The sequence below is a fragment of the Urocampus carinirostris genome, chromosome 3 (assembly GCF_059441175.1).
Source record: "Urocampus carinirostris isolate Australia breed hairy pipefish chromosome 3, RoL_Ucar_1.0, whole genome shotgun sequence".
In the NCBI taxonomy this organism is placed as follows: domain Eukaryota; kingdom Metazoa; phylum Chordata; class Actinopteri; order Syngnathiformes; family Syngnathidae; genus Urocampus; species Urocampus carinirostris.
Window position 1 is genome coordinate 54370632 of NC_142351.1, and position 22013 is coordinate 54392644.

Here is a 22013-nt window from a genome sequence, read left to right on the forward strand (position 1 = left end):
TCTTGAGTCAATTTCAAACACAAATCGAATAAGACGATAAAAACAGAACGGATGTATTTAGAGATACGTTTATTCGAAATAAGTAAAACAAACAATTTATTGGGTGATTTCGTAAGTATTTTTTGAACACTTTTCGAAGTACTTTATTTTAGGCTTTTGTTAAATTTAATTTCCTAATTGAGCATATGGTTTCGCTTTCGCCAACCCTTCGCTCATTGCCCAAATACAAACACGGAAGTACAGTTTTGTAGTGTGTTTTTCTCGCCTCGGGATTAAAAAGAAAGGTAGGTGCTAAACAAACAAAATACCCAGTAATGTGATATTCATGGCATGCTCGTTTTGGGTCTTTTTTGAGGAATATTGTGGACTAGTCGCTGCGAGAGAAATGCAGACGAGTCAACATTTCTGTCAGGTACGTCAATTCAATCTGTTTGCTGTTTTTTTTTTTTAATTAAAACGGAATATTCTTTATTGTCATTTATATAAGTGAACAGGGGCGTTACCGGGTGGTCGAGTTAGCGCCAGCCACGGACATGCTCTGCCCACGCAAAGAAAACTAGATGAGGTGGTGAGGGCAGTTTGAAAAGAATGAACTAAAATAAAGAGGAAGAAATTGAGAAAAGGGAAACAAAGGAATATAAGAATAAAGGTAAAATAGAAAAAAGCAGAAAGCTACAAAAGATAAAAAAGCAAGAGAAAAGAAAAAGCTAAGAAAGAAAAGGCAAAGGTTGAAAAAAATGAAACATAAAAGAAGAGAAAAAGAAACCAAAATAATAAAGCAAGAAAAAAAGAAGTACAAACTTGGAATAAAGAAACACGAATAAAAGAAAATATTAAAAAGAGAGAAAAAAAAGAGAAGTGTGGTGGGTTTTGAGTTTTTCCTTGCCCGCATGTTGGTTTAAGATCAGGTAATTAGTTGTGATTGCTCCAGCAAGGCACAACTACATTGCCAAGTGCTGTAAGTGGAGCAAGCACATCTAATATAATCCCCCAAGATCTTATCATATCTATCTACTGACAAAAAAGTTTGATGGGTAACTCCTCCCAGAGCTTTTGGAGTAGCCCAACGATTCATATACCAAAAGAGTCCCCCCACAGAACCAAGTTAAAAATTACAAATACATCTATCTGAGTTACAAACTTTATGCTAACTCATAACGCTAACAAATCAACGCTACCGGTTCTCTACCAACATCTGCCAGATCCATCACAACTCTTACAATTGCCACGGGAATTGTCTAGTTGTGTAATTGTAATCCTGTGCAGTCCTTTGAGACATTTTTGTGAATAAGGGCTATATACATAAATGTGACTTACTTGAAAAAAAAGAGGAAAAATCAAGAAAAAAAATATTTCAAATCCAGGGAAAAAAAAGAAAAGAAGAAAAAAGAGGAAAAAAGAAAACAAATCATAAATCAGGAAAAAAGTAAAATGCTCAGAAAAAGAAATAAACAAAAGGAAAAGTTAAAAAAAAAGAGAAAAAAGAATAGGAGAACAAGCAGGAAACAAAAGAAAAACGAATTACAAATCTATGGCTAAAACAGAAGAAGAAAAAGATTAAACAAAAAGGTAAAATGGTGAACAAAATAAGGAAAAATTGGGATGAAAGAAACAAGAAGAAAATGAAAAAGAAAAAAAGAAGGAAATAAGAGGTTTCGGGAGGGTCCGTTCATTTTTGTATTTTACTACTAACAATAATGTGATATTCTGCACGGAATAAATGAATACCTTTTAAAAATATATGTAATTTGACTAAATTTTTGTGACATTTTTAAATTTTACTCTGCTGTGAACGTTTAACTCATTTACCCTTTTTGTATACCAAGCAACTTTGAAGTGGAATCCCTGCATGGCACAACAAAATGTCTGTTTAAAGTATTCACTTTTCAGTGCAACCACAAACGTGGTCATTATTTTAGGTCCAAAATCTCGCTCACGTCACGCCTTTGGAACACGTCCGGAAGGGGAAACGTTTGCTGGATAAATTCCCAACCGACACTCCCGAGACTCTTCCTCGTGCTTACCCGCCTTGCTTTGAGCCCAACCTGGCATCCGAGGAAGCACTGACTTTATTTCAGTGGCAAGTGAAACAGGAAGCGCTTCGGTACGGAGGCCTCGCACCGGAGTTGCTCTCCCTGCAGGACGGGGACGGCGACACGTAAGGATGCCACACGTTTTCTCACCATTTGAATAAGTGAATGAATGAATGAAAACTTTATTTTGAACATTAAAATAGAAACAGGACAAAAACAATGAGTCAACAACAAAATAATGTTACCTAACATGTTCGAAAAGGGGTAGTCAGAAGCAGATGCTTATTTTCCCTACCCCTTTATCTTCCCTATTGAATACATTTTACAAATCCTCTTCTCCTCTTGTGTCTAATATAACAAAATCTCATGGATATACTTATTACATCAATAATTACAATAATCACATATTTTATACACTAATCTTCGTAATACCCATCCCTCAAGGACTGCACCGATATAAAGCGTTAACGTAGAAGTTAAATCAGTTTTGACTCTAATATAAAGCTTAGTTTTGTTAAATCAACTCCTTAATTTTGACAGCGACAGTTAAAAACGTTAACTTAGAAGCTAAATGAGCGTTGACTGCTATAATTCTTTACTTTTGACATCTGTAATTTAAAGCTTTAACTTGGACATTACATCAGTTTAACTGCTGTAAAACTTCAATTTTGACAGCACTAATATAAAGTGTTAACATACTGTAGAAGTTAAATCAGTTTTAACTCTAATATAACGCTTAATTTAATAGCACTAATTTAAAGTTTTAACTCAGCAGTTAAATCAGATTTAACTCTGCTGTTTTTCTTTACTTTTGACAGCTGAAATTTAAAGCTTTAACTCAGACTTTGAATGAGCTTGAACTCATCCATAACTCTTTAATTTTGACAGCAACAATTTAAAACGTTAACTTAGAGGCTAAATCAGTTTTAACTCTGCTATAGTTCTTTACTTTTGACAACTGTAATTCAAAGCTTTAACTCAGACACTAAATCAGTTTTAACTGTGCTGTAAAACTTTAATTTTGACAGCACGAATATAAAGTGTTAACGTAGAAGTTAAATCAGATTTAACTCTACTGTAAAGCTTCATTTTGATAGCAATAATTTAAAGCTTCAACTCAGCAGTTAAATCAGCTTCAACTCTGCTATATTTCTTTACTTTTGACAGCTGTAATTTAAAGCTTTAAGTCAGACATTAAATCAGTTTTAACTCATCCGTAACTCTTAAATTTTGATAGCAATAGTTTAAATCTTCAACTCAGCAGTTAAAATCAGCTTTAACTCTGCATTAATACTTTACTTTTAGCAGCTGTAATTTCAAGTTTTAACTCTGGTGTTAAATCAGTTTTGACTCTGCAATAAAGCTTTAACTTTGACATTTTAAGGACATTTCTAATGTTGGTACACAATTTCAATCATTCAAAACATTTTTTTTCTTCTAAATTTTAAATCCAACTTTTGTTGTAAAATTTAAAGAGAAATAGTCTTTCTCATTTTAATTATATTTTTCTCAGTACACTTGAAAATAGTGTGCTTTAATCGTCATTAAAAAGATTCTTTAATCCTTTTATACTGTAAAATTTCTGTTATTATGTAGTATCTATCTAATGAAATATTGATTTAAATAATAAGCAAAAATTCATAATATATCATATGAACATGAATTTCTTAAAAAAATCTCTTTGGTTGAGGAATTTTCAACCTTTCTCCCATGTGGAGTAAAAAAACAAAAACCTTGTGAAAGGCTCTGCAACAAAATAAGAAAGAAAAAAAAAGACTCAATTTTGTCACTTTTAGTCACAGTAGTTTGTATTCTTTCCTTTATTATTTAGCACTCTCTTCCAGATGCACTGCACAATACAGAAACATCAAGTGACCAAATAATACACACTATCCAAAATGTTTTAAATTGGCAAAATCGTCATCGTGCTGTCAGATAATTTTGACTATCGAAAGAAAATAATAATTTGATATCAACTAATAATTAAATACATTTGCATGTATTTGTTTACTGTCAAATTAAGTTAAAATATAGTAATGTGAAGCGAAATTAGATCAATAAAAGATACCTGAAATTTGGAAAAGTCCGCAAATGGCAAAACTGCTTCTATTTATTTTGTGCATTAAAAAGTTCTAAATAAAAAAATGAGCGTTAGCGTTAGCGTTTTCATGATCCTTCTTAAACTCTTACAGATATCTCCATATTGCGGTGGCGCAAGGCAGAAGAGCTCTGGTCTACATTCTTGCTTCCAAGATGGCAAATTTCGGAGCCTTGGAGGTCAAGGAGCACAAAGGACAGGTAGCAATGCTGTCATAAACTCTCTTAATGGGATATTGTGTATTATTTAGCACCTACTTTTGCTAAAGAGAATCCACTCATGAAATATAGAATATGCTTTTGAATAATAATGTAAAAATACATCAATTATCATCCAAACAGATGGATCATCCAAACATGCATTATTTTCAAATACACATTGTTTGAGAAATCTGTATTTTCTAATAAATAATTTATATTCATTTATAATAATTTTAAGAAGCTCAAATAAAATAAAATTCTGAAAAATAAAGCACATCGCGAAAGACTGGGGAAAAAAAAAAAATGGTGCGGTTTTGTCACTTTGAGTCTCCATAGTTTGTCATCGTCCTTGTGCTTTGTAGCACTCGATTTCAGTTGAAATATACAATACAGCGACATCTGGTGGTCAGATATTACACTATCCCTTTACTATAAGTATAAAAAATGTTTAATATTCTGGTAACAAGCAGCACGGCGGCGCAGTGGTTAGCGCTTGTGCGGCACAGTTCATGTCATGGGAACCTGTAGTGGGTTCAAATCCAGCTCCAGACTTCCTGTGCGGAGTTTGTATGTTCTCCCCGTGCTAGCGTGGGTTTCCTCCGGGCACTCCGGTTTCCTCCCACGTTCCAAAAACATGCATTTCAGGTGAATTGGCCGGTCCAAATTGTCCCTAGGTGTGAATGAGCGAATGAGTTGTCTGTCCCTGTGTGCCCTGCGATTGGCTGGCAACCAGTTCAGGGTGTCCCCTGCCCACTGCCCGGAGATGGCTGGGATGGGCTCCAGCCCCCCGCGACCCTAATGAGGATAAGCGGTACGGCTGATGAGATGAGATGAGATGAGATTCTGGTAACATTTTTTGCAAGCTCTTCCCAATGACCTACAACACATTTTTACAGAACTGTCTCTTTGACTTGGCTCATGAACGAACGGCCCCTTAGATTTGTTGTTTTTTAATAAAATATACTATATAATAATAAAACATTATGCACTTTATATCTAGTAATAAGTAGTTGCATATATTTTGCAGGGGATCCCTGAAAAATACCTTAAACATAAATTAAAATATTCACAGATCTACAAAAAAAAGTTAAAATACAACCCAATTTTAGCTACTTACAACCTGAGCAGATTGAAAATCCCTAAAATAGAAATTAAATTTTTTTTACTCTTCATGCTATAAATAAATGATGAATTTCAAAAATATAACTGTTTACAATTCTATTTTAACCAATTTAAACACAGTTTATAGCAGCCCATTGACACAAAAAATTGTAGATCAGCTCAAAATAGCACAAATAATGTGTTAGCAGAGAGATAGCGGCTTTATTTTAGTCATCAAAAAAGTAAACAAAAAACAACAACTTTCCTTTGATCGGCACAGAACCCTTTCCTTTGCAGGTACTAGGAAATTGAAAAAATAGCCTTGAAAGTGCTTGAAAAGTGCTCGAAATTAGCCATTGAAAAAAGTCTGTCCCTGCCTCTCAGCAATAGTCTACTGGGGATAATGGATCTTGCCAAAACGGTGCTGTTCATTTTAAGCAGGCCACATTGACACGCTCCCTCTTTGCTTTATGCAATAGTTGACAGGGATAATGGATTGCAGCCACAACCGTGCATTTCATTTTAGACAGGCCAGAATGGAAAGGCTTCCAATAAAAGTGCCTTCTGCCAGTACCCGCTCACAGCAATATGGGATGGGGATAATGGATTGTAGCCGCACGACCACAGTTCATTTTATCAATAATAACAAAACTTTCTAATTTTCAGGTATCCTTTTTTCCAAGCTCTACCAGATGACCTTAAACAATATTTTTTTTAGACAAAAGAACAATACAGATATTATATAAAAAATTTGTTTAATTGTCTCCATAGAATGAATACATTTGAACTTAATACAGTTTTAGAATGATATAATGCTGAGAATGGCAATGTGATAAACTTAAGATACTGTACAACAATTCACACTCTAAAAAAGTTGGGTTAAGAATAACCCATGTTTTGGTTGAAAAATGGACCAACCTAGTACTTAAGATGATTTGACCCAATGTCCTGTGTAGTTTTGTAGAAACAAACCACAGAAAAATACCATGATTTTTTTTTAGGGTTTTTTTGTACAAGAGAATTCTGTCAAGAGTATTTTTGTTTGAAATAACACTCCTAAAATGGATTTATATAATACTAATCAGTCTCAATGATTTTGTTAAGAACAACCCAAACAATTGGGTCGCTTTGTGTAAAACAAGCCAGAAAAATAGGCTGAATTGACCCAGGGCTGGTCCTAGTTAGAGTTCCCAAATTCTTTTTCTCCCAAAACAGTAGTGGCAAAATATTCCCGGTAAACTGCACAAATAAGCCAGCCAGCGGAGCGTGATAGGGATACCTCCGGAATGGAATCCAATGTTGTGTTTCTACATTGTGCGCTGTTTTAAAAAAAAAACACAACCTGATGGTTGTGATCTGTGTCAATTTTGTATGTACAGACTGCGCTACAGCTCGCCACGGCAGCCAATCAGCATCTGATCGTAGGTGACCTTCTGTTTCATGGAGCAAACATCAACACTAAAGACTTGTGGGGTCGCTCGCCTCTCCACGTTTGCGCTGAGAAAGGATTCTACCTTTGTCTGCAGGTTGGAGTTTCTTAAGGTTAAAGTATTTATAGCATATAGATATATAGCATGTTGGGAAAGAGGGCTATACCATATTTTGCGACCATAAGAGGAACACTCGTAAAAGACACAAACTCAGTTACATAAGCCATTGCTGTTTTTAACTCACACACTAGGCGAACCTGATGATACGGCTTGGGCTTTATACACCACACTTCACCCTTTAACATTCCCACGGTGCCCTCTACTCCGTTAACCTTTGTTGGGAATTAATATCAAAATGTACCGTTTACCAAAATGTTCGAATTAGTTATCTGACTCCATTAACCAAACACAACCTACATTCACCCAAAAATGCGCGCTCGTTTCTTGACGAAAAAGATGAACAAGGAAGCCGACATTTCCACACGGGGGCAGGTTTAATTTCATTAACAATTTAACTAAGTGTACTCCATCGAAACGGACGAATTAGTGTCCTTGGAGTCTCTGGGAAGCCCTCTTCTGAAGTCCTTTAGCTCTCTCCTATTCACCATCTTCTCCCCGCATAATAGCGTGCCGACTTCTCCCATGGGCGTGCCAAGGAAGCCCCCCCTGGGCATCGCAATCCTGGAATACTCAAAACAACGCCGAGCGTTTCTCAAAACAACGCTTGCCGTCCCCCGTCAGAGTCCTGTTATCAACAGAACTAGACAAAATATTTTGCATTTGGAACAGCCTGACCTGTCATTGAACTAAAGCCTACTCAGTGAAATTCTTCATTGCATTATGAGTCAATTGTATATAATCCTATATAGTCAAATGTATAAAATCCTTTATAGTCAAATGAATAAAATCAACAACAAAATCAGACACAACAAACAAGTGTTTGTATTTAAAATCAAGCAGGAGAAAAACTGAGTTGGGCTGTGCTTCAAGTATGGGTTGGAAAGTACTTACCGTGGTTTCCCGACTATAAGGCGTACCTGACTATAAGCTGCACCAAACACATTTTTGATAAGGCTTGGCAAATACATTTAAGAGAAAAATGATGATCCAGTCACATTAAGTCTCAGTAGTTTTATGTCCTCTTTTTGCTTTTATAGCACTTATTTTCGGTTGCACGACACAATACAGTGACATCTACACACTGCCCCTTTAAGTACTATTGTCTTATGAATGAGATTATTCAATGAAATTAAACATTTGATGTTAAATGATAATTGCTCTCTTAAATTAGCACGTTTTCAGCTCCAAAACATATTGAAATATAGTAAAGTGTAAATGTGAAATTAAATCCACATCGTTTTAAAAGGTTTTCTGGGGATATATGGAAACGTCTGACGTAAAAATATGAAAGCCACAAGTGATGCAATACTTATTGTATGAGGTGATACTCAAAATTTGGGAACAAAATAGTTTTTCCCCAGTGATTTATGATCTACTATCAGTATTATGGGGCGGCAGTAGCTCAGGAGGTAGAGCGATCGTTTTAGGATTAAGGGATCCCAGTTCGAATCCCGGCTTGTCCGTGTTACATGCCGAAGTGTCCTTGGGTAAGACACTGAACCCCCAATACCCCCAATAAGCAGGTTAGCGCCTTACATGGCTGCCCAGATCACGGCCGCTATTGGGAAATGTGAAGCACAATGTAAAGCGCTTTGGGAAGTCATTGACTTGAAAAGCGCTATATAAATGCAGATCATTTCATTTCATTATCACACGTTGCTGCCGTCAATGCCGAGGTCCATCTCATCTCTGAAGAGCGGAATGACCCTTCACATCGAAAAACAACGGCAACCAGATGATGTATGTTCTGAATCTGAGTTAGGTCAAGGGCTCTCTCTTGCTACTGGTAATCCTGGAAACCAGTACTATCTGCTGTACTTGTCCAAGACACACTACCGGAAGTAGCCCCTGAAGACAGGTTAAGGGATTCTTGAACCGTGAACGTGAGAAGTAATGCACGCTAAAAGAAGACAGCATAAGATAACTTGGAAAGTACTGTTTCGATTTCAGCGCCAAGGAATGTAGCATCGGCCATCAATTGAAAAATGCCTATTGTCAGTGTCAACGCTTATGGATACCTCAAAGGTACCCAGGGCTTGAGACGGACACGCATAGAGCATACCTGTCATCCTGTACGTTTTTGCCGTACAAAGGAAGTTTACCATGCATTTTAAGACATGTGCGACCTGCAAGAAAATCTGTACGGAAAAACGCAAATTTATCAATTATGGGTACCATCCGGTATACACCGACAATCACGAAACGGCAAATCAATCAAGTCAAATGAATTCGCCGCGGTAGCCTCTATCTCAGTATCCTTTTTTTCGTTGCAAACGAAGCGAGCGGTTTGATGCCACTGTGCGCATGCGTCTGCCGCATCGGGGATTTCCCATCATGCATCATTCCTTGGTAGTTGTGTAGTGAAAGGAAGTCCGTCTCTTTTTAGAGAACCGGCTTTTTCGGCTCAACTCATTAAAAAGAGCCGGCTCTCAAACGGCTCACTTGCTTTGATGCATTATATTACGAATGATATATGTTGTATAAATAAGTTAAGAAAAAAAAGAGAAAATGAAAAAAGACAGGTTTGCGGTTATCCCTTTAATCAGTATATTACCAACAATAATTTATTGCGGAAAATGAATTCATAATTTGAATAAGAAAACATCTTATTCTACTTAATTATATTTGCATGTATTTTTTCCTTCTACGTCCAAGCTACTTCATTTTTGAACTTTTTTTTATAATAAACCTCGTTCATGTCGAGCAACTCAGTATCTCACAACAAAATGTTATTTAACAATATATATGATATAACGAAACACATGTACAATATAAGATGTTAAATAAACACGTTTGATAAAAAATATGGTGTAAGATTATTTTGTATTTGTAAGGGAAAATACGACAGTTTGTAAGGGCATGGAGCCCTGGAGCTTGACAGGTATGATAGAGTCACAGTTCAACAACAATAGTGATGAGTAGAATAAACTAAAATGTTCAGAATAACGCACGTACTTGTACTTTAATGCACAGGTAACTGCCACAATTGATGTTTTATGTTCTCATGATGTCCTCAAATGCTTACACCTTATTGCATCAACACACACACAGGGTCGCACAAATGTTTTTGAGAAAATCGTATTCCTTTATTGCGCCATATAGTCGTGGAAATACGGTAATTTTCATAATGCCACTCCCAGTCATAATCCGTCACCTCAGGCGACACAAAAAATAGAATGGCCCTGCTAGCCGGATGGTAACTCATTACATAAAATGCCATTGACAGGATAATGGATAACATCATTAGTTACTGTGTGATGTGGGATGTCTCCACAGAGCATTTGGAAGTCGTTCTCGGGATGTTTGAAAATGATTAATACCGAAAGTCTCAATTTTGATGGTAAGTGTTTTTGGGTTTTCACTGCTCGGCAAAAAAAGTACATGCTTCAAATGTAGCTTTTTCCCCCCTTGGAGGTTTGACTCCGCTTCATGTTGCTGTGTTGTCCCACAACGCGGCGGAAAATCAATGGAGGAGAATGGCTTATATTAGTACTTGGGACCAGTATCAGCACCAGCAAAGTGAGCTACTGCAAAGGAAACACATTTATGTTAAATGTGTGGAGGTTTTGTTGCTCATGGGCGCCTCCTGTGGAACAGAGGTAATTCTTTAATCTGTGTAAATTTTGTGCTGGCAGCTTAGATCTACCATAGAATCAACTACTAAATCCTGCTCTACACGGACATGGGCATTCATAAACAGGGTTGGGTAGGGTTACTTTAACTTGATTACTTTCAATTACTTTTGGATGACTCCAATACCAAATATGCTAATAAAAGACAAAAGAAACTAAATATGAATAAAATTATGACTCACAACACACGGTAAGCTTTCTCTCCTGGCTTTGATCTCTTTGATCTCCGGCAAAACTAACATAAAATGCAACAGAAACAAAATGAAAATAAATCCAAACAGCTTGCCAACATCATTTTTGCCGTTCCATGTATTCCGTTACTCCCCAAGCCTGCACAAAATTTAGTAATTTTATTTATATTTAGTTTCTTTTGTCTTTTATTAGCATATTTGGAATGGGAGTAATCCAAAAGTAATTGAAAGTAATCTTGTTAAAGTAACCCTACCCAACCCTGTTCATAAACTTTCCCCTCCCTACCTTTCCGACCTCCTTCACATTGCCACGCCATCCCGCACCCTCAGAACAGCTTTCAGCCGCTCTGCCTCACGTTTCTGGAACTCATTGCCACCTGACCTGCGAAATTCTGCGACCCTGTCCACCTTCAAATCTGGACTCAAATCTCACCTCTTTAGACTTGCCTATTCTTGACCATATGCCTCACACACCGCCCTTTTTAACTATAATGTGTTTTATTGGCTATTTATTACTTGCTTGTTTTACTCTTCGTTTATTGTTGGGTCCTACTCATATGTACAGCGACCTTGGGTGTCCTTAAAGGCGCTTCGAAATACAATGTATTATTTCTATTATTATTATAATATAAATGCAGTTTTTTAATAGATGTGTCAAAGTCAAATGGAAGAAGGAACAAATCAAAAATTTGACTTCAAGCCGTGGGACAGACAAAGAAAATGTTGAAAATGGAAGATGCTGCTAATGCTATTTGCTAATGGATCCATCCCTCCCAAACTATGAACACAATACCAACACAAAATTTAAAGATTAATCTTCGGATACACCCAAGAATTGTGCTTTTTTCCATTTCTTTCTTTCAGGTCGACCTTTTCTTTCCCCCATTTTTTTACATTCTTTTCTGTTGCCATGAATAAAAATGTTGTGATAATGAGTTAAAATCGAAATCCATCCATCCATCCATTTTCTTTTGCTTATCCGGGGCTAGGTCGCGGAGGCAGTAGCCTCAGCAGGAAAGCCAAGACTTCCCTATCCCCGGCCACTTCATCCAACTCATTTTGCGGGATCCTGTGGTGTTCCCTGGCCAGCCTTGAGACGTAGTCTCTCCAGCAGGTCCGGGGGGCGCCCCTGGGGCCTCCTGCCGGTGGGACATACCCGGAACACCTCCCGAGGGAGGCATCCTTATCAGATGTCCAAGCCACCACAACTGGCTCCTCTCAATGCGGAGGTGCACATTTAATGAGAAGTGTTTAAGAAAAACTAAGTATTGTGTGCAAGAAATATATATATATTTTTTTAATGCGTTTTAATCGTGGTTTTTCAATTAGTTCCGATGAAACAACTGCAAAGTTGATCATCCAACTGCGGACCAAGGTGTCCTGGTGTCAAGTGCACATATGGACACCCTTATGTCTGAACATGGTGTTCGTTTTGGACAAGCCATGACAGGCACAGAAGTCCAATAACGATACACCACTCCGGTTTAGATCAGGGGTCCGTTCTTCCCAATCACGGCCCTCCAGGTCTTACTGTCATTGCCCACATGAGCGTTGAAGTCCCCCAGCAGTACGAAGGAGTACCCAGGGGGCGCGCTATCAAGCATACTCTCCAAGGACTCCGAGGAGGACAGTTACTCTGAACTGCTGTTTGTTGTACAAGCACAAACAACAGTTAGGACCCGTCCCCCCACCCGAAGGCAGAGGGAGTCTACCCTCTCATGGACCGTAGTGAACCCCAACGTACAGCCACTGAGCCGTGGTGCGACGAATATCTCCACACCGGCTCTGCGCCTCTTACCACGGGCGACTCAAGAGTGAGAGTCGAGGACTGGTACCAGAGCCTAAGCTGTGTGTGACTGCATCTAGTCGTAACTTCTCAACCTCACACAGCAACTCAGGTTCCTTCCCTGCCAGAGAGGTAACATTCTCATGTCCCAAAAGCCAGTTTCTGTTGCCGGGGTCCGGTGTACCAAGGACCCCACCTTTGGCTTCTACCCAGCCCCCTGTGCACCAGACCTCTTTGACCCCTCCTACAGGTGGTAAGCCCATGCGAATACACTAAAATCAAATCAAATGCCTTTTTGTAGTTCATCTACATCGCTGGTGGTCTCTTGGTTAGATTTTGGCGCTCTCACTACTGCAACCCAGGTTTGATTCCTGTTGCATTCTATAGTTTGGCGATTTCGGTTTGAGATATTTTTGACTTATCTTTGCACACATAAGCACAATTAATACAAATAAATACAGTAATTACTTTTGTAGTGTATTATTTGCATTATTTTCAATTTTACTATTTTTTTTAAATTGAGAAGATTGAATCTAGAAGCTGCCTCAGGCTTGTATAAGAACAGCTAAAGCAAGGGACCTTGGCTGTATTTGTGTCAGGCTAATTCAGTAGCCTAAAATTGATATTTTATCAAAAGTGTGCTAAAATGACTTCTAAGAAAAAAAGGCGATCTTCTGTTATTCACTGATATTAAATAGTTTTAAATAATAGACTTGTATTAAAGTACAATAAAGTCCAAAACTCTCAACCATAAACAAAAATGTTTTAAAAGAAGTATCATACATTGAAAAAAAGTACTCATCGATTCCTGGTGTATAATATAATGATGTTTCAAGACCATCTGAGGGACTGTAGAAAACCTTTTTAAAGGGCCCGACTGGCCTCCGGCCTTAACTTTGACATATATGAAGTAGACTTTCAATGATTAGCAACAGTTTTTTTTTTTTTTTTTTCAAAAAAGGGGTTGTTAACTTTTGACTTGCACTGTTGATGAAGTTTACGGTCATATAGTCACAAAGGTTATGTGGGTTTCTTTTCCTGCAGGACTTGAAAAGTGGCCGAACTTGTTGGCACATGGCGGCCGAAGAGGCAAACTGTGAACTGTTAAACGTTTTCCTCAAGCAGCCAAGTGCATTGAGCAGCATCAACCACACGGTAAAACTACAGAAAACATGTCACCGTTAAGCCACAGAGGGCGTCGCTCTAGATTGATTCTCAAAAGTATTGTATTTTCCGGACTTAAAGCGCACCTAAAAACCCCAATGGGGCCAGAAATGTGAAAGTGTGCCTTATAACCCGGTGCACCTTATATACCATGCAAATACATGCAGTAATTATTGCGATGGTTTACCATAAAAGGTTTGACAGAAACACATACCTGTCAAGCTCCAGGGCTCCATCCCCTTACACACTGGCGTATTTTCCCTTACAAAATACAAGATCATCTTACACCATATTTTTTTTTTCAAACGTGTTTATTTCGGTCGTTTAACGTGTTATATTGTACATGTGTTTCGTTATATTATATATATTGTTGATTAACATTTTGTTGTAAGATACTGAGTTGCTCGACATGAATGAAGTTTATTATCAAAAAAGTTCAAAAATTAAGTAGAAGGAAAAAATACATGCAAATATAATTAAGTAAAATAATACATTTTCTTATTCAAATTCATCTCTCATCTCATTAGCTGCACCGCTTATCCTCACTAGGGTCGCGGAGGTGCTGGAGCCCATCCCAGTAATCATCGGGCAGTGGGCAGGGGACACCCTGAACTGGTTGCCAGCCAGTCGCAGGGCACACAGGGACAGACACCTAGGGACATTTTGGACTGGCCAATTCACCTGAAACGCATGTTTTTGGAATGTGGGAGGAAACCGGAGTGCCCGGAGGAAACCCACGCAAGCACGGGGAGAACATACAAATTTGCTGCCCAAATTCAAATTATAAATTCATTTTCTGTATTAAATTATTATAATATACTGTTTAAAGGGATAACCACAAATCTGTCTTTTTCTCCTTTTATATTTCCTTTTTTTCTTAACTCCTTTATACAACATAATCATTCCTAATATAATGCATCAAAGCAAGTGCGCCGTTTGAGAGCGGGCTCTTTTTAATGAGTTGAGCCGAAAAAGCCGGTTCTCTAAAAAGAGACGGACTTCCTTTCAATTACATAACTACCACATGAAATTCGAGGCTGCAGACGCGTGCGCACAGTAGCATCAAACCGCTCGCTTCGTTTGCAACGAAAAAAACGATACCGAGATAGAGGCTGACGGGGCGAACTTGTTTGACTTGATTGATTTGCCGTTTCGTGATAGTCGGTGAATACCGGATGGTACCCATCATTGACAAATTTGCGTTTTCCGTACAGATTTTCTCGTACGCCGTACACGTCTTAAAATGCATAGTAAATGTACTTTGTACGGCAAAAACGTACAGGTTGACAGGTATTTAAACACCCTATTTGAGCATTGATTGCTCAAATCCATGAAGTTTTGTATGCAACAGGAATCAATTTCCGGTATTGGCAGTGAGAGTGCAGACAACCTGTATTGCCGCTGGATCACGAGTGGTACAAATGACATACGACAAGGCATTGAAGCTCAGTGTTTCCCATTCCATAAAGAAATTGTGGCGGGCCGCAAGGGTTTAATTTGTCCCCGCCAATGGTTGATTGATTAAGATGTGTGTTTTTGTTTGCCGAGCAGAGGAGGAAGGGGTTAAGGGGGAGACTGCAGCAGCAGCACATTGATCACAGGATCGGTTCAAGAGAGATTACAGAGGGCAAAAAGTACATTTAAAAGCAGAGAGATTATTCTTATTTGGTCTCATTTTAATTATATTAATGGCTCCTCAACATTGGTATTGTCATTCACTGACAGAAGAATCTAAATGAGTCCTTCAAAGCTTAGCACTTTGTTTTCACAAATGCCAATAATCAGTAGAGACTAATGACATTTAGGCATTTTGTGGGGCAGGCCCCCCTAGGGAACGCCCCCAGGGAACGCCCCCAGGGAACACCCCCAGATTCCCCCTTGACTAAACACCCACCTGGGTCTCACAAAATTTTATGGAAAACACTGGTAGCTTATCTCATTATTACACTATTTTAACTCACTGTACAGTGAACATGGGTTTGCATAGTGCATTCTTTTCCAATGAATGTTAGAAAATAGAGAAAACCAAATATTTCAACAAAATACTATACAAGCTCTATACAAGCTACGCACGCATAAATTTTAATCCGAGGTTATTAACGTACAGGTGACGAAGTGGAAAGACTTTTCAACCTACCAGAGGGCACTATGCAAATTGCGTTTGATTCCCATATCATAAAGAGTCATCCAATTTTTCCTTTGGGTTGGCAGCACATTAAAATGTCAAATTTTAAAGTCAAATGTATTTATATAGCCCTTAATCACAAAAATGTCTCAAAGGACTGCACAGGATTACAATGACACAATGACCTGATCTTAAACCAACAAGCGGGCAAGGAACAACTCAAAAGCTCAGCGTGAGGAAAAAGAGAAACCTTGAGTAGGGACCTCACATTGCACTATGTACTTTACCTTTAATTTAAAACCCTAACCAAGATTTGAACTCTAATGTTAGACCCTTAACCCATTTTGAAACATTAACTTTGAAAGTCTAAGCCTGTAACCATTAATTGAACCATTTTTAGATTGGAACTGAAATTTAAATCTGTTTCCCAGATTTAAAACCCATTTGGAGGCTTTTGACCCATTTTGAAACATTAAACTACTTTAATACCCCAACTCTGATTTCTAATCCTTCTTTGAAATTTCATCCTGATATGAACCTCTCTTCAAACTCCTTAGATTTTAAAACTCTACTTTTAACCCTACTAAAGCAGATTTCAATCCAAATTTGAAACCCTTAACCCATTTTGAAACTGTACTTTGAAACCCTAACTGATATGTTAGGGTACTTTGAAGCCTTAAGCATTTAACCATAGTAACCTAGGATTAAAAGACACTCTTGCAAACGCTTAACTATTTTAAAACATTAACTTTTTTTGGAAACCAACCAACACACATACTTTTCCTGGTTATTCTCACCTTTGGGATTATAAATTTACTACAGCCCCTTAAGTTATAATTTCCCTCTTTCCGAATGAATCATTTATGGATGTTTTTTTTTATGGCACTATGTTTTTGTTGACCTTAAATAGCAGTTGTGCAGTGAAAAATTGGACTAAATCATCCAATTTTAATCCGATCCAAGTATTTACTCAGTACCGATTGATATCGACATTGGGATCGATGCGTTTACCCTTCTACCGCAGACGTTTAGCGGCAACACGGCCCTGCACGTCGTCAGCTCCTTGCAAAACAATCCGGCTCAGATGGAAGCGCTAATGTTGCTGATGGCGGCAGGGGCCGACCCCACCGCCAGGAACTCTGAGGACGAGTTGCCTTGGCAACTGGCCCCTGGAGGAGATACCGGTGACAAGGTAGGGTTTCAAAGAAGACGCACGACTTAAACTGTATCTTCATCAAGGGTCTCAAACCTGCAGCCCTAACGATTAGAGTTTGAGCCCCTCCCTTGATATGAAAGTTGAAGGGACAGTGTGTTATTGTTTGACCACTAGATGTGGTTTTGTTTCGTGCAATCAAAAATGATTGCTAAAGATCACAAGGAAGAATACAAACTACGAAACTTAAAGCGACCAAAAAGCACAATTTTACTTCTCATTTTTTGCAGTCTTTTGCAAAAAGAGAAAAAAAACGAGAAAAATAGGAGAGGGAATTTTGAAAGAGAAAAGGCAAAACGTAAAAAAAGAGAACAAAGAAAAATGGGAAAGAAAGGAAAAAAAGAGAAGAAAAGGGGGAAAAAGAAGAAAAGAAAAAAGGCAAGAAGGGGAAAAGAATAAAAAAGAAGAAAGACAAAAGAAGACATGACAAAAATAAAGTCAAAAAGAAAGAAAAACATTAAGAAAAAAAAAGATAAAAACAAAACAAAAAATAAAGGATAACGGGAAAGAAAACTTGTGAAGAAGACAAAAGATTACAAAAATAAAATGGAATAAAGAAGAAAAAAGGGAAAAAGAAAGAAAAGGAAAAAATACAAAAAAACGATAAGAAAAAAGAAAAGAAAAAAGGAAAATGGAAAGAAAGGGGTAAAAAGGAGAAATGAAATAAAGAGAAAATTAAGAAAAAAGAAAACAAAAGATAAAACTAAAAGAAAACAAATATTTTTGTTTTTTGGGGAAATTTTAAAGAATATTGTTGTATTTTTTTAATGAGTAAATGGGTGTTTTTACCACCAAGAGGTGCTAATTAACACAGACTGTCCCTTTAACTGCTGGCCATGATCATTGGAGATTCATTTATTACTGATTGATTTTTTTTTACATGAATTCCTATTTTTTTTTAATAACTAAACCTTATTTTATATAGGATATCTTCAAAATAATAGTTTTTGGGCACGATGGAATATTTTTAATCAGTGCCTTTTTGAAAGAAACCACAATTTTGCCCCACCTCGCCCAGACCCTAGCTCAGGTGGCCCCTAAATTAAAGTAAGTTTGAGACCACAGTCCCATATAATCTTGTTTTTCACAATGACTTTCTTTGCATTGTCTTGTTCAGGTGCGTCACATCTTGAGAGGCCAAAAGGCTTAAAAGAGAACACTGTCAGTCAGACAGTCCATCATGTAAACATTTGCCCGCAAGGCAGATGCTGGTTGTTTCAGTGAAACCAATCATTTGGATTTTGTAATACTCAATGAGAAAACAAATACTTTTATTGACCCTTTGCACGCACGCCACCGTGACAGACGGCAGTAAACGGGGCTTGTACGGGTGCCTGAATTTTAATACTGTGTATTCAAGGTTTGAAAAGTGCTTGAATTTTAGGTAAGGCTCTTGTAAATGCCATGTGTCTATGTTTGGGTGTTGGGCTAGGGTTTCAAATAAGGGTTTTAAACGTGTTTTGTAGTTCCGAAATAGGGTAAGAAACAAAGGTTAAGGGTCCTTATTAGGGTTCTGTACATGGTTGCCTTGCGTTACAGCTAGTTGGGTGTAGGTTTAGGGTTAGGAACTAGGATTTGAGCTCCACATTAGGATTCCAAAACAGGTTTAGGGCTAGGGTTAGGGCTTTAAACAGGGTCAGGGCTAGGGTTACAGCTAGGGTTGGATGTAAGGCTGGAGTTAGATGTTAGGATCAAGGGTTTAGGCAGCAAGTTAGAGTTTTAAACCGATTTTAGGGTTCCGAAATAAGGTTTGGGCTTGAGTTCGAGTTTCAAACGAAGGTATAGGTTCTCATTGTCACAGACCAGGAACAGAGACAGGACCCAGTAGCGTTTGTTTACTCAGTTTTATTGATAAAGAGGGAGAGCAGGGCTTGCTACCACGATCTGTGGATCGACGGACACGGGTAGCAGGTGGCTGGAGACGCTGAAGTGGCACTTTCTGTGTCGAGCGAGGATGATCGTAGATTTGCAGGAATACTAGTCGTTAGCCGGGACGGTAGAACAAGGGCGGTATCGAGTCCGGAAACAAGGTCGGCAACAGGTGTCAGGAAGGTAGCGGGGAAAAACAGGTCGGATGTCGGGATGGCAGGACAGCGCAGAATCAGGTCCAGAAACAGTTCAGCAACGGGTATCGGGCAGAGGAAAACAGGACAGGAAAAATGTTGGACAGAATGAGCTTGCCTAGCTGGGAGCATAGGGTCGCAACGATCTGACGGCGTCCTCTTGAAAGCCGGGGGTTTAAAAAGAGTCTCTTAGCCAATCAGCTCTCAGGGCTGTTGGCGCCAATTGGGCAGTCACAGGTGCCTTGAATCGGCAACCATGACTCTCATTCTTTTGACCAGCGCCAGATTTCTTTTTTTTTTTTTTTTTTTTGAAAGGTACTAGAAAAAAATGAATATTTGCTTTGAAAGTCTTTAAAAAAGTGCTTGAATTTTGCCATGTAATAGGTGTACAAAATCTGTGTAAACCATAGTAAAAGGTACTCTCCGTAGGTGAGGCCAGTAAGCAGTAAGCTACACTATTCAACACCACTGGTAATGACTAGTCAAACAAATATTGTGCAGCTGTCGGGTTAGCACAAAGAGCGCTATTTAGAAAAACTGGGCATAGCATAAGCAGCCATACCTTCTTACTCCTGACATATTCAGACACATCCAGTGTGCCTGTCTTCAGTCCACACGATCTGAGATATTGTAAATGGAGTATCCCCATACACCTGTGCTGATCTAAAAGCTTATCCAAGTCTGGATGCTTACCACGTCTTATCAGTGTTGTGCCAAAAAATGCCCTGCATTTAAAGCAGCTTGTTTACGTATCAATCGACTGGTAAGCAAATGCAACGGTAAGACACTAACGTTAGCTGTGAATGCTAATATGTTTTATCTAGAGTGAAATCAAATCTCATATCGACTGTAACCAAGAGCTGCTTAAATTGTTAAAGGTCATGAATAGGCCAATGTGTTTATCCACACCAGACTCACCCACTTATAGTAGCACCAGCTAACTTATTTATAGCTACATTGAGTGTCTTTTGGCGTGATTTGTGCCTACTTAACATTAAACAGCTCGGAAATGCATCAAACGTAACCTGTAAAAATGCTCGCTGCAAATCCTGGAGTACTTTGAGGGCTGCCAGTGCCTCCGTTTGTTTGCAAATATCCATCACCTTGAATTGGGCTTAAAACCTTGCCCTTTCGCACAGAACACAGCACAGCAATAAATCACCATCGTAAAACGTCGTGGTTATATTCTGCAGTCGTGATTTATATTTGTTTGAACTGAAATGCTCATTCCACTGCTAGGGTGCCTTTGCCGTCCGTCATGGCGCTCATACCTCCGGGAAGGAAACGTGACGTCACGTGCAAAGGGTCGGACATATACGTTCACATTGTTTTTCTTTTGTTCGTTTTTGGACTTGTTTTGTTTGTATCATGTTCGAAATAAAGTTTCATTCCTTCCGTCATTCACTCAAGGAGCACACAAATAGACTTAGGGCTATCATATTCATTATTTTTAGGGTGCCATCTTGAGGTCAAAAGATATAACTGCTGCAAAATCTTCATTAATGTGTGAAACACTGGTTTGGGGATAAGAATGTGCTTTTGTTGTGTTTTAGATTCTTTTTGGATACTAGAATGCAATTCAGATTTGTTTCGTTGTGAAATAAAATGATTGTATGGACGTCGAACGACTCTCCCTCTCGCAAATGCGCATGTGCAAAACGCTGAGAATACAATAACAAATTGATTCTTTAATGAGACCACATTTAAGTACTATAACTTATGTTATCGGGAGTATGAGTAATAACAAAACATTTTGATCCCTATCCCTATGAACACACAAACATTGAAAATCATCTCAGAATGGATAGACAATTTGGAAAATGTTTTCCTCGTAGCATTTCAGGGGGCCATTTTAGGTCAAAGTTAATTGTTCAAGGTCCATTGTGAAATTTTTGACCACAATATGACACTGTTTTGCAGTGCCGTTTCTTGCCATTCGGGTGCCCTAAGTGCAAATGCTTTATGGTGCCCCCCACCATCACCACCCCAAAAAAAAAAAAAAAAAAAAAAAATTCCTCAGTGTAATTTGTTTATTACATAACATGAGAATTGAATAAGTTATTTTCTTGTCTTTCTTTTGGATTAACTAGGTGAGGACGGTTTAATTTCTTGTCTTGGTAAAATATTGTTTTAACATGCTTTATATTTGATTTGTGTTAACAATTTAGTGCTGTTAAAGTAATATTTTTCATAGACAGCAAATTAATTCGTACTCACTTTATCGATTCAAAACCTTCACTGACAGTCTGACATTGATAGTGAAAGCACACCTCATAGTGACGCTTTTTACTATCTGCTATCTGAGTTTGAGAGCTTTATTCAGAGAAATGTGAAATTTGTTGTATTCTGGTGCTTTACTTTGTGATAAATAACACAATCAAACAAGTATCAAATGAGCAAAGCATATATATATATATATATATATATATATATATATATATATATATATATATATATATATATATATATATATATATATATATATATATATATATATCTCATCTCATCAGCTGCACCGCTTATCCTCAGTAGGGTCGCAGGGATGCTGGAGCCCATCCCAGCAATCGTCGGGCAGTGGGCAGGGGACACCCTGGACTGGTCGCCAGCGAATCGCACGGCACACGGGGACAGACGACTCACTCGCTCAGTCACACATAGGGACAATTTGGACGGGCCAATTCACCTGAAATGCATGTTTTTGGAATGTGGGAGGAAACCGGAGTGCCCGGAGGAAACCCACGCAAGCACGGGGAGAACATACAAACTCCGCAGTTTGGCCGGGAGCTGGATTTGAACCCACTTAGGAGGTTCCCACGACCTCAGAACTGTGCCGCACACACGCTAACCACTGCGCCGC

General features: G+C 38.3%; 2 protein-coding genes across 3 annotated transcripts in view; both read left to right on the forward strand.

Annotated features, from left to right (window-relative positions):
• mtrf1 (mitochondrial translational release factor 1) overlaps nucleotides 1–22013 on the forward strand; it is a 155181-nt gene that overhangs the window by 36891 nt on the left and 96277 nt on the right. The window lies entirely within an intron of this gene.
• Nucleotides 78–20775, forward strand: LOC148370155 (NF-kappa-B inhibitor zeta-like). Of its 2 annotated transcripts, XM_088330070.1 has the most exons (10): nucleotides 78–284; nucleotides 356–412; nucleotides 1920–2158; nucleotides 4226–4331; nucleotides 6812–6958; nucleotides 10259–10322; nucleotides 10397–10581; nucleotides 13636–13746; nucleotides 16905–17072; nucleotides 18211–20775. In XM_088330070.1, the coding sequence occupies exons 2-10, from the start codon at nucleotides 386–388 to the stop codon at nucleotides 18241–18243; spliced, it is 1080 nt and encodes a 359-aa protein (XP_088186196.1). In that variant the 5' UTR covers nucleotides 78–284; nucleotides 356–385; the 3' UTR covers nucleotides 18244–20775. The 2 variants fall into 2 exon arrangements, with proteins under 2 accessions (XP_088186196.1, XP_088186195.1); XM_088330069.1 differs by lacking the exon at nucleotides 78–284 and having other exon boundaries at nucleotides 317–412.